A 13,833-nucleotide genomic window follows, 5' to 3' on the forward strand; every position below is an offset into this window, starting at 1 on the left:
GGAATCAGTCCACATAAACAGGAATCAGACCACATAAAACATGAATCAGTCCACATAAAACAGGAATCAGTCCACATAAAACAGGAATCAGTCCACATAAAACAGGAATCAGTCCACATAAAACAGGAATCAGTCCACATATAACAGGAATCAGTCCACATAAAACAGGAAACAGTCCACATATAACAGGAATCAGTCCACATATAACAGGAATCAGTCCACATAAAACAGGAATCAGTCCACATATAACAGGAATCAGTCCACATATAACAGGAATCAGTCCACATAAAACAGGAATCCATCCACGTAAAACATGAATCAGTCCATATAAAACAGGAATCAGTCCACATAAAACAGGAATCAGTCCACATAAAACAGGAATCAGTCCACATAAAACAAGAATCAGTCCACATAAAACAGGAATCAGTCCACATAAAACAGGAATCAGTCCACATAAAACAGGAATCAGTCCACATAAAGAGGAATCAGTCCACATAAAACAGGAATCAGTCCACATAAAACAGGAATCCGTCCACATAAAACAGGAATCAGTCCACATAAAACAGGAATCAGTCCACATAAAACAGGAATCAGTCCACATATAACAGGAATCAGTCCACATATAACAGGAATCAGTCCACATAAAACAGGAATCAGTCCACATAAAACATGAATCAGTCCACATAAAACAGGAATCAGTCCACATATAACAGGAATCAGTCCACATAAAACAGGAATCAGTCCACATATAACAGGAATCAGTCCACATAAAACAGGAATCAGTCCACATATAACAGGAATCAGTCCACATAAAACAGGAATCAGTCCACATAAAACAGGAATCAGTCCACATAAAACAGGAATCCGTCCACATAAAACAGGAATCAGTCCACATAAAACAGGAATCAGTCCACATAAAACAGGAATCAGTCCACATAAAACAGGAATCAGTCCACATATAACAGGAATCAGTCCACATATAACAGGAATCAGTCCACATATAACAGGAATCAGTCCACATATAACAGGAATCAGTCCACATATAACAGGAATCAGTCCACATAAAACATGAATCAGTCCACATAAAACAGGAATCAGTCCACATAAAACATGAATCAGTCCACATAAAACAGGAATCCGTCCACATAAAACATAAAATACATGATAGAGTACCGAACAGTTCTGGACAAGAACAACATAAGATATTATTACATCAAAATGAAAAGTCATGTATTGTCAAGACACCAAATCCTGAGTGATCTGGGCATACTGGATGAGAACATGCCAAAGACTATTCTCATATCATGTGACAGACCTGGAAATGCCAGATGACTTCAAGAGTTTGGGACTATAAGGTTCTATCTGCATTTTAGTCAACATGTAGTTATTGAAACAGCCTTGTTCTGTTCAACGTTCTCTACCTATACAGGAGTCTAAATACCCCAATTTGTGTTGTTAAATTAAAAATAATACTAGATAAAAATCGCTGACACCTTTCAAACCAATGAGGGTTTGTATAGTCCCAAGGTCTTGACTTGTAAACGCTGTCTAATACAGGAAATAAAATGTGCACTTCAACTAGGCCTACTTGTCTTCATGCCGGAGTCCATTTCTTCCCAGACAATCATACAACTGCTCAATTCACCCACTGTAATAGAAACATCAAATTGGTGCCGATTACCACTTTCTTTCCTCACTAAGTTTTATTGTGTTTCATCACAGTGAACATCAGCCCAATATAATTACAAATGGCAGACAGTCCATTGCTCCACTGTCATAAACACAGCAGACAAGAGGCGTTGGGTCCCTTCTTCTTGCCAAATGTTGGTACCAACATTCACAAAGTACCTGTTATATTGGATCCTCCTTTAAGCCAGTCTTCTTTTTCTTCTTCTCCTGCTTGTCCACCTTGGAGGTCTGTCCCCTGACCTTCCCCACTCTGGCCAAGGAGCCATTGACTTTGCCTCCCAACAGTCGGTGGTAACCTCAAGAGTGCTGAACTCCAGTGCAGACTGGCCAATCACATCATCGTCCTGCAGGGGTACCCCACACAGCAAAACCACCTGGTCATCACAGGACAGTCCCTCCAATGTCTTAATATGAGCCTTGATGTGGGCGACAGTCTCAAGCCGAGACACCTCAAAGGTGTGGAGAGTCTGAGCACGCACAAATAGCTGCATGGTCAACCAAAGTCTCACAGTCGCAGTGCAACAAGCGTGTGTTTCGTCTGTAGAATGAAAACAGGAAGTGGCAAGAACACGAAAGGTCTAATTCAATCAACTCAGCTATTCAGCATTCATGATTAGAGCTAAACACACGACAATGTTCTCTCGGGGGCCGGGCTATTGCTTATAAAATATACAGACAGGTTTCTCCTTTGCCTGAACATAACCTAATCAATTAGATCAAGCCAAGCAGGCGTTGGTGTGTTGTTGTGGTTCATGCGGTAAACATGCACATAACAGATGGTTAGATTGAATTAAGATCGGTTGCAGGCAAGAACATCAAGGGAGCATTGTGAATTAGCGGTCTATCGTTTACCACGTAACCCTCCTCCTGTCTTCCTCCCTCCCTCTATCAACCAGTCTCTATACGTGTGTGGGGTCCACATTGCCTCAGGGGTCCACATCTAACATCAAACCCAACTCTGGTGTGCCTGCCTGGTGCCCAAATCAACTTAGTTAGATATCATTAGGCACATAGTCCCATTTTATGGTGTTGCAGCACATTTGCTTGGCTATCAGTTGGGGGAACCGTCAACATTTAGACACAAACTCTGGATTATCATCGAATAACTCACCTTTTTCCGTCTAAATCAGACCGGAGAGGTGAAAGCAATGGGTTGCAAACTCTACCCAGCCACTATCCAGGCCCTCTGAGATCAACAAGGAGGGAAATTCAAGGTCAGAGGAAAGGAAGAGAGGGAGCAAGTTATCCAATTGGAATGTAGCCACAACGTCCGTCCGTCGAGCTGAGCTGAGATATTGATTAGATCCCAACATTGCTCCTTATTTAGCCCCGGCCGGCACAGCTGTAGCACCCATGTTAGACTACTGACAGGCCATTCATCTGACTGTGAGAGCCTCAACGACCGCTGGTAGATCAGGCAAATTAATAATATTCCATTAATAATTGTCTATTCTCTCCCTTCTCCGTGTTTCATCCTCCATTTATCCTCCAGGGCTAGTAGGACAAAGTATCTGAGAGCGAGCCCAGAAATAAAACAGTGGTTAAGAGTTCTGACAGACACAGGCGGGTTGTTTGTCTTTGGCTGTCAGGTGCTACTGAGGGTAACCTAATAAACTATAGTCAAAGTCATGGGAACCAGTCCAAGTCGTCAGGTCCCGACATATTGTATTGGTGCGTTCAAGACAACTGGGAACTCAGAAAAATACGAGGTCATATCATGACGTCAGTGATCTTCAGGTTGGAAAGTCGGAGCTCTAGAAAGAGGCCAGAGTTCCTGACTTGGAATTCCAAGTTAGATGACCATTCAAACTATTTTTCCCAGTCGGAGCTCATTTTTTTCAGAGTTCCCAGTTGTTTTGAACGTGGGTTCTGGTAATGATGGTAATTAACGTTTGAACGTTGAGGATTTTACACATTACTTTGAATGTGTAAATGTGTGAATGTGTGTGTATATGCATGACAGAGAGAGATAGGGAGAGAGAAAGAGAGAGAGAGAGAGAGAGAGAGAGAGAGAGAGAGAGAGAATGAGAGAGATGTCAATCATTCCCAAGCCTCTCAAGCATCCCCTAAATGTAATCTGTGGTCTGAAGACATTCTCCTCTCTCGATCACTACACCATCAGCACACCTGACTGCACTGGCTTCTAGAAGGCTCTGTAAATGTTAGTAGAGCTATTTTCGTCACTTTTTAGTTCCATCCCGAATCTACTCACTAGGGGCCTCATCATTTTTTGGAGCATACATGCATGCGACAGTTTTCACCCCAAAGTTTGTATTTATAAAAACTGAACTTGACGTGACAATGTTCTTATCCTCCCGCAAACTTTAGACCATGCATACGCACAGTTCCTATTGGTTGAAGTCTTGCATTGCAAGATAGCAAAAGTATTCTAGTAGTAGTAGACTTTTACAAATCGGGAATAAATATATGATGTCACTCTTATTCATAACAACAACAAAAAACATGTAGGCCTAGCTAAATATAATAACAATATGCAATCATTTGCCATAGTGAGAAAAGCGAAACATTTATTTATCTTTGCGTTCTAAAATAATTAGAAATAGACATATATTTCCAATTATTTATTGCAGAATAAATGTCTTACCTTTTCTGATTGATTGTAGCCTATAGGCCTACAACAAGTTGGGACAGACTACCATTCTTCATCTCTCATTTAATCGGACCCACGTCACAGTAGTAAAAGTTAAGCTATTTCAAGAATTCCTATTTTGCTCTATGCGATCCGATCCGAAGCGCAGTTTAACGGTTGAACAGACGGTTCACCTTTTCCATTGACGTTTGTATGCTACGTCAAAGTACTGTAATGTGACATTTGTAGCGTATACAATATTTTATTTATATGCTGAAGAAAAATATAAACACAACATGCAACAATTTTAACGATTTTACTACGTAACAGTTCATATAAGGAAATCAGTCAATCAAAATAAATTCATTAGGCCCTAATCTATGGATTTCACAGGTGCGCAGCCATGGGTGGGCCTGGGAGGGCATAGGCCCACCCACTGGGGAGCCAGGCCCACCCACTGGGGAGCCAGGCCCAGCCAATCAGAATTAGTTTTTTTTCAGGTAATGGCTGTGGGGTGGAGATGAATCCCGGCTGCAGGAGAGAAAGTGAGAGAAAGGGCCTAATCCTAAGTGGGTGTGAAGTGGAAAGGGAGCTTGGGCTGCTAGAGAAAAGGTGCATGCAGGACTCACGGCCTAGGCTCTGTCCAATCTTGACATGGAGAAAGCCATGCAATGGCTGTGGGGAAGCCGTGATCAAGTCACTAGACTGCAAGCCCATGGTAGCGCTAAAGCTGTGGTCTAATAATTTAAGATACAATTCAAGGCTAGCTTGGTAATGCAATAGCTAGTGAACATTTGCTGTTAAATTATGCAAGAGAGAGACTTTGACAACAAGTCGCCACTAGTCCAAGTCACCACTTTTCAGGTTCGAGTTCAGTCACTGCGTGGAAACACTGCGTGGGAGCATGGTCCCAACTGCTAGAGAGAAGATGGGCGAAGCGCGTCTGAGGAAGGCTGTGTGATGGCTGCCTGGTGGAGGTGGAGGCTCTGTCCGTCTCAGTGTAGTGAGACGAGACACCGGAGGTGTGGAGTGCAGGGAGGAATTTCAGGAGGTGCAGGGTTTGGTCCAGGCAAGGTGCCAGAGCTCCAGTAGGGCACCAAGATGGACTGACCAAGTTGCACTTTGGTGAAGGAACCGAGTCATCCACTGGACCTGGTTGAAGTTTTGCTTGCAGACATGCACTAGAGTGGAGCACATCGAATGTCAGATGCTGCGTTTAGCAACTGAGGACCTGAAAAGAGTGGAAGGGGCAAGTAGTTAGAGAAAGGAAGCCCCAACCCCCAGTCCTGGACCAAGGTTGTGCTGAACACCCTTCATAGTAGGGTCAACCCCCAGTTGTTGACTGGGGTTGTGCCAGACCACCCAGCACAGGGAAAGGCCTTGGACATGGACCAAGGTTGTGCTGGACTGGCCAGTGCAGGGAAAGGCCCTGGTCCTGGACCAAGGTTGTGCTGGACTGGCCAGTGCAAGGAAAGGCCCTGGTCCTGGACCAAGGTTGTGCTGGACTGGCCAGCGCAAGGAAAGGTAGATGTGGAGTGGGAGGTATGGTAGTTCTTCTGGTAGTTGATCCAGGAGCCGGCGAATATCCGCAGTCTTTTGTCAGGTTATCCTCTGGGGCTAACTCTTTAGCATCATCTTGTGCTGGGTTGTCTTCGTAACTGTGGGTTCATGTCCCCCAGTTTTGTGCATCTTTCAATGGATTACCATGTTGGTGGAATGAGTTTTAAGACTCTCACAAAGGTTTAAAATGTTCGTTGGTTGTCCCCCAAAAAAGATCCAGGCAGACAAAGGGTACAGGTCATGGCTGCCAAAATTGCTCATCTGGAGGAGCAGTGAACTGCCAGAAGGCAAGAGGGGCTGCAGGGAAGGAGCAGTGTGGTGGGTCGCCGTGGAGATAGGTCAGGGAGGGTCGCCAGGGGCGCCATGAGGAGGCAGGGGGTGTACCGTGTAGGCACACCATGGAGGGGGGGGGGGCTGTGGAGAAAGCATTTTAAACATTACTTTAATTTGCACTCTGTGACAAATCATTAGGTGGGAGCAGTCTGAGGATGGCTGGAGATCTGCCCCAAACACGTGTGGGGGCCGAGGCAAGGGCCACAGCAAGGGTCACTTGTCCAGCAGACAGGGACCAGATTGTTTCTGGGACAGCTGTGTCAGAAAATTCCTCCCAAGGCAAAACAGTCCACATCTTACAGTTGTTGCCCGAGGGCCTTGCAGCACAGAGTGTTTGTTAGTTAGATGTACAAAGGAATGATGATGGATTACGTTTAAATACTATGAGGGGGATTGATTAAGCAAGGGGATTCAGGTGACTGAGGTGGGCTTGTGGCTAATGAAGATTGGATGCAGGTGTACAAATTGGCATGGTCACAGCTCTATGTCCATATATGGAGTTCTTTGCTAATAGGCAGCGTTCCAATATGGGTGTCGGTGCCCATGTATGGAGTTCCTGCTCAAAACCACATTCCAATATGAAAGTATGTGCCCATATATGGAATTCCTGCTCTAAAGCTGCATTTCAATATGGAAGACAATGACCATATATGGAAGTTCCTGTTGTGGATTAGCTGAGTCGTCCTCCAGAAACTGCATTATAACCTACACATGGTGCTACTATATTGCACCGTGCTTATACACACACTATTTTTATTTTATTTATTTATTTCACCTTTATTTAACCAGGTAGGCAAGTTGAGAACAAGTTCTCATTTACAATTGCGACCTGGCCAAGATAAAGCAAAGCAGTTCAACAACATACAAAAAACACAGAGTTACACATGGAGTAAAACAACATACAATCAATGATGCAGTAGAAAAAAATAAGACTATATACAATGTGAGCAAATTATGTGAGATAAGGGAGGTAAAGGCAAAAAATGCCATGGTGGCAAAGTAAATAAAGTATAGCAAGAAAAACACTGGAATGGTAGATTTGTAGTTTGAAGAAAGTTCAAAGTTAAAATATAAATAATATGGTGCAAAGGAGCAAAATAAATAAAATAAATAAATACAGTAGGGGAAGAGGTAGTAGTTTGGGCTAAATTATAAATGGGCTATGTACAGGTGCAGTGATCTGTGAGCTGCTCTGACAGCTGGTGCTTAAAGCTAGTGAGGGAGACAAGTGTTTCCAGTTTCAGAGATTTTTGTAGTTCGTTCCAGTCATTGGCAGCAGAGAACTGGAAGGAGAGACGACCAAAGGAGGAGTTGGCTTTAGGGGTGACCAGAGAGATATACCTGCTGGAGCGCGTGCTACAGGTGGGTGCTGCTATGGTGACCAGTGAGCGGAGATAAGGGGGGACTTTACCTAGCAGGGTCTTGTAGATGACCTGGAGCGAATGTGTTTGGCGACGATTATGAAGCGAAGGCCAGCCAACGAGAGAGTACAGGTCGCAGTGGTGGGTAGTATATGGGGCTTTGGTGACAAAACGGATGGCACTGTGATAGACTGCATCCAGCTTGTTGAGTAGGGTATTGGAGGCTATTTTGTAAATGACATCGCCGAAGTCGAGGATTGGTAGGATGGTCAGTTTTACGAGGGTATGTTTGGCAGCATGAGTGAAGGATGCTTTGTTGCGAAATAGGAAGCCAATTCTAGATTTCACTTTGGATTGGAGATGATTGATGTGAGTCTGGAAGGAGAGTTTACAGTCTAACCAGACACCTAGGTATTTGTAGTTGTCCACAAATTCTAAGTTAGAACCGTCCAGAGAAGTGATGCTGGACAGGCGGGCAGGTGCAGGCAGCGATCGGCTGAAGAGCATGCATTTAGTTTACTTACTTTATTTAGTTTACATTTAGTACTATAGGCCCATCATTCCTAAACTACTTGGCTCTGAGATCAAGGGGGAAGAATGGAAAAGACAAAAAAGCTGAGGAGACAAATTGAAGCAGCTATTAGGACAGCTCATAACACTCTAGCTATTCTAATTGTCTGGTCTAATGGATATGCAGACAGAAGATCCTTTATTAAGTTCTGATTGTGTCATTGGAAAAGCTATTTTGGAAAATGACCTAAGAAAACGACCTTTAGATTTGGAGATGGACAAATGGTATAATTTCCCATTGGGCTATCATCATAGACAATAGTTGCAATTTCAAGAAATGTCACAATTACCATAAGGACTAGAATTTAAGTATGCACTTCCACTTCTTTCATATGCAGAAAAAATTGATTGATTGCCCTTAAAGTTCTTATTTGAATCTTATAAGTAATATAAGTTAAGCTACTCTGCATTGAGTCATAGACAGTGTGTGTAAATCTAGCTAAAATCACACATTATGCAGATAAGTCAAATGTAAACGAAATATTGATTAAAATGCCCCAAATGATTAATACAAACGTTTATATTGCTTTGGCCAGAGTCATTTACACCAATTCACTGAACTACAATGAATCTTGATGTAGGCTAATCGTTCATTTCTCTCTGTTGATATTTCTATTATTCGGCATGTTATACTTTCCTTTTAGAAGCACCAGACACCAGGTCACTGAGTTTGTCATGATAAACTAATGAGCCATAGGGCTCTGGTCAAAAGTAGTGCACTATGTAGGGAATAGGGTCCCATTTGGGACGCACTGCAGAGGTTTCCTACTGCGCACTCCAATTCCACATTTATGACTCAATCCATAAACAGTATGTATTTTCTTATTAGGTAACGTTATTCTCATTCAGGGAAACACAGAGTCTGCAGTCGAATCTCTCACGTAAAAGTCCAACTGAGATATACATTGGCTCAGATATACTTAGAATATCAAAGATGGGACAGAGCAATCATGTTGGTAAAATGTCACATCGTTGATCAATAAATAATTGTCCCTCAACATACAGGATTTGCTGTGAATGTTTTGTGTATTCTCTAGTGCATTTAGTGATAACAGTAAACAAGATATACATAACTCAGTTTGACGTTTCTGTACTGTTGGGCTACAACTAATAGGTTATACAAATGATAGTGAGAATCCTCTCAAGATTTATAGTTAAGCAATAAGGGGGTGTGGTATATGGCCAACATACCACGGCTAAGGGCTGTTCTTAGGCATGACGCAATGCGGATATACCATGGCTGTCAGCCAATCAGAATTCAGGACTCGAACCACCCAGTTTATAATATAACTTAGATCACATCAGTGAATGTTGGTGAAATGGCACATCATTGATCAATAAATAACGGTGCCTCAACATATGTCCTGTACACTAGTGAATTTAATTATACTATTAGGATTATACCAGATATATACATTTTACCTTTATATACTGTTTGGGTAAAACCAATAAACAACATTTGTTGGGTGAGATTTGGTCCAGATTTGGATCGCATCAGTGAGGGGGTTAACCTGTTTTGGGTTTGAGTCATTCTTTGTTCCATGTCTTGCTCCTATAATAAATGGGGGGAAAAATGTATTCCATGTTCAGCATGTGCTGTATAATTCATAATGATGTATGTTCTGTGGGAATAAATAGGAAATCTCATTATAAAGCCATACTTCAGATTTTAGTTTAGCCTCTGCAGGTCAGATAGGGTCAGAGTACTGAGATTTCCTTTTGAGGCATTCCACCACATCTCATTTTTATAACCACACCTGTTTCCTAGAAAATGGCACCCTATCCCCTATATAGTGACCTATGGCTCTGGTCAAAAGTAGTGCACTACATAGGGCATAGGGTGCCATTTGGGGTACAGGCCTTATGAATAATAACACGATTTCTCTGAAATGGGAGAAGGCAAAGTAGTAGCGCAAACTGCAGTTGCAGAGATGAATATAATACAAGCGTAAGAGCTCAATCAGGCACAGTACATATGAGAAGAGAGAGAGACAGAGAAGAAAGAGAGACAGAGAAGAGAGAGACACAGAGATGAGAGACCAATAGAAACCACACACCACAATAAAGTGCACTCAACCATGTCCTCGGAAAGAGAGAAAGAAGATTGGACAACCTCATCATGAATTCAGTCATAAAAAGGAGGTGTAGGAATTCTCTTCCATATGCAAAATAAAAAGTCAAGGTATTCAGAAACGACTACCTTTCTGTTTCTGACGGAAACAAAACAGGATTACTAGTAGTTAGAGCCCTTTTTATTTCAGATATAAGAATTACAACGCTTGATTCACAACCATTTTGCTAAGAACAATTAGAAACAGAGACGAGCGCAACAAAATCAAGACATATCCCCGGGGCTACACGACAGACAGACAGTTTTCGTGGTCAACGTTTCTCCGTTTCAACACAAGTCTCAATAAAACAATAGAATGTCTCCTTTTCTCACTTTCCTTTCATTAGTTTCTCTCTCCTAAACATAAACTACATCCCATACCATTAAAGGGGACAAACACACAAACCAATAGAGACAAAACAATACAGAACACATACACTATTGAGGAAGTATAGACTACTTCGAACTGTTGGTCATCATAGACTTTCGGACGCAACATCAGCATCGATCAAAGTCTGTAGAAGGGTGTTTGACAGTTTGGGAACTAAATCCGATATGAGTATGTAAAGATTTATGTCCTGAATGTGGCATCACATTGATTACCAAAATGAGTAATGTTAAATGATTCATAACAACCTTGACAACAACAACTAAAATATTTAACACGACATATTACAGCTAGAATCTTCAGTTAAAACAATAACAAAGTGGTACCCCTCCTCTGTTTAATAAAAAGCCTGGAGAAATGCAACCACTGTCAAATTCATAGACATAGCTATGGACATAAACAAACAAACGACAGTTTTAACCATGTTTTAAAGCTATACAGTATTTGTTTACATTGACCTTGTTTGCAAACATTGAAGCAAAAAAAGCACATATCTGGGGTTCTGATTGGGTACAACAGTTGAACTAAGCTCATGAGGCATTTATACATTATATTCTTTAAGAATCAATGGGTATGTGTCATTCATTTAAAAGTAAAAAAACTCCCACTGGGCAAAAATGGATTGAATCAACGTTGTTTCCACCATCCTTTAAAATCAAAAATCTATGTGATGATGTTGAATCAATGTGGAAAACTGATTCGATTTGAAAAAAGTCATCAACGTAAGGGAATGTCGTATTTTTTCCCCAAAACTTTTAACCTAAATCCAATGACATGGTGAAATGTTTTGTTGATTTCACATCGAATTGACGTTAGCTGACAACTCAACCAAAATTAGAACAAAACTAGACGTTGAAATGACATCTGTGTCCAGTGGGTAAGGATTCTAGCTTTAAAGGGATTTTGTAGTTTGACGTTTGCTTTCACAGTGCCTTGGTTGAGCTACTGTTTACTGTTTCTAGGCACTTGAAGACACAAGATGAACATTCAGTCCAGTGTAACAGCCAATCATAATGACTAGATCGATAGTACTGTACAGCACTACAACCAATCACAACAACCAAATCAATATGGAGACACTCTCAGAGACTTATACAATATATTTCTCATTAAATCCTACTGTTGGGAAAACATGTGACGATGAGAAATAGAAGTCATGTTTCTTTCCAATAAACAATAAATACTGTAAAATAAAAATGACAACAGTCGACAAAAAAGTAGGTCGGAATTGAGTCAGAAATCTCAAAAGGTATTGACCCCATGACTTCATAAACAGTCGACACAAAAAGGGGCACGTTGACTGGACTGACGAACCCGAGGCCCACTGCGAGCCGGTCCGGCACGTGCAGATGGGCAGGTGCAGTCCAGTGGCTCGTCCAGAGGCCCGTCTTCACATTCAAAATAGTTACATACACCTTGCAAGTTTGCCACTGTGTGAACTATCCCATGGACATGTAAGAACCCCCACCGCTGTCACTGCCACCACACATAGCCCACTGCTAGAGTACGGTGCTGGCTGTGTCAAAGTCCTTGCTGATCTGGGAGGAGCTGGGTAGAGACTTGAGGTACTCCATGTGTCTCCTCGCGTCCTCCTGGTTGTGCCTGACGTAGTAGATGACGTAGGCGATCACCATGGCGAACCAGCAGAACATGGTCACGAACATGGCCACGTCGGTGGTCTTGTGGTGGAAGTTACAGAAGTTGATGCCAGAGTCCAGGACCTGAATGACGGGCTGGCCGGCGTACTCGTCCTGGACAGAGGTGTGGCAGCTCACCTCGTTGACCGTCTCAGGGTCCAGCCTCAGCTCCCTCAGTACCTCCTGGAGGGAACACTCGCAGTGCCAGGGATTGTTGGAGAGTCTTATACGGGCACTCAGCTTGGTGAAGGCCTCCTTGGGGACGCTGCGGAGCTGGTTGTTGGAGAGGTCCAGGGAGCGGAGTCCCTCGGAGACCCCAAGGAAGGCCCCTGCGTCGATACTCTCGATGTGGTTATGCGACAGGTCCAGCTCCTTGAGGCGGCGGAGGTCCTTGAAGGCCTGGTTGGGGATGTGGCTGATCCGGTTGGACGAGAGCAGGAGGGTGACGGTGTCTTCCGGTAGGTCCGGGGGGATCTGGTCAAGGCTCCGGGAGACGCACTGCACCACCACACCATTCCTCTCTGAGCAGTGGCAGCTCTTGGGGCACGCTGTCGCCATGACAACCATGAGGGCCACCACGAGACACAACGTCCTCATGGGGGAAGTGGAGACACAGAAAGAAGAAGGGAACAGGGCTTGCCAACGTGGCTGAGGAGGCCCCATTAGCTCAGCCGGTAAAAGACCTGACTATCCCCGCGGTTCCTGAACAGGTTTCAATGATTATTGATGGTACACAGCAGCTACTCATATACATATCATTTGATCCTGTACCAGCTTAATAACCCTCTGTCTTCATCCCCATATCCATCCATTGGAGTCCAGTGAAGCGACCGTAGAGTTTGACCAAAGACAGTCCGGAGGAATACAAAAGATGGGTTCCAACTAGACAGAAGAGGAAAGGAGTGGGCATATCATGTCGATCCAGACATACTGTAGCACATGTTTCAGGACAGCCTTTCACTCAGTCCTCTGAAGGCAAGGGATCTGAAATAGAGAGAGAGAGAGAGAGAGAGAGAGAGAGAGAGAGAGAGAGAGAGAGAGAGAGAGAGAGAGAGAGAGAGAGAGAGAGAGAGAGAGAGAGAGAGAGAGAGAGAGAGAGAGAGAGAGAGAGAGAGAGAGAGAGAGAGAGAGAGAGAGAGAGATTAAAAGAGAGAAACAGGCCATGGCTGTTTCTTTAATGATCCATTTAGTGGAAAATCGTTTTTGTTGTAAGTCTGTGAAGTCCTGGGTAGATGAACATAACAAAGCATGTTTGAGCTGTAGTAGTGAGACAATCCAGTGTTTGAGCTGTAGTAGTGAGACAAGCCAGTGTTTGAGCTGTAGTAGTGAAACAAGCCAGTGTTTGAGCTGTAGTAGTGAGACAAGCCAGTGTTTGAGCTGTAGTAGTGAAACAAGCCAGTGTTTGAGCTGTAGTAGTGAAACAAGCCAGTGTTTGAGCTGTAGTAGTGAAACAAGCCAGTGTTTGAGCTGTAGTAGTGAAACAAGCCAGTGTTTGAGCTGTAGTAGTGAGACAAGCCAGTGTTTGAGCTGTAGTAGTGAAACAAGCCAGTGTTTGAGCTGTAGTAGTGAAACAAGCCAGTGTTTGAGCTGTAGTA

At 43.1% G+C, this 13,833-nt stretch overlaps 1 protein-coding gene and 1 pseudogene across 1 annotated transcript; both read right to left on the bottom strand.

Annotated features, from left to right (window-relative positions):
- Positions 1–1,774: 1,774 nt before the first annotated feature.
- LOC115195158 (ubiquitin-like protein FUBI pseudogene) lies at positions 1,775–2,190 on the bottom strand (annotated as a pseudogene).
- A 9,799-nt stretch (positions 2,191–11,989) lies between these two features.
- Positions 11,990–12,845, bottom strand: lrrc3 (leucine rich repeat containing 3). The gene has a single exon (XM_029755011.1). It carries the CDS (start codon positions 12,833–12,835, stop codon positions 12,101–12,103), a length of 735 nt encoding a protein of 244 aa, XP_029610871.1. The 5' UTR covers positions 12,836–12,845; the 3' UTR covers positions 11,990–12,100.
- Between the last annotated feature and the right edge of the window lie 988 nt (positions 12,846–13,833).

Source organism: Salmo trutta, chromosome 6, assembly GCF_901001165.1.
Source record: "Salmo trutta chromosome 6, fSalTru1.1, whole genome shotgun sequence".
NCBI lineage: Eukaryota > Metazoa > Chordata > Actinopteri > Salmoniformes > Salmonidae > Salmo > Salmo trutta.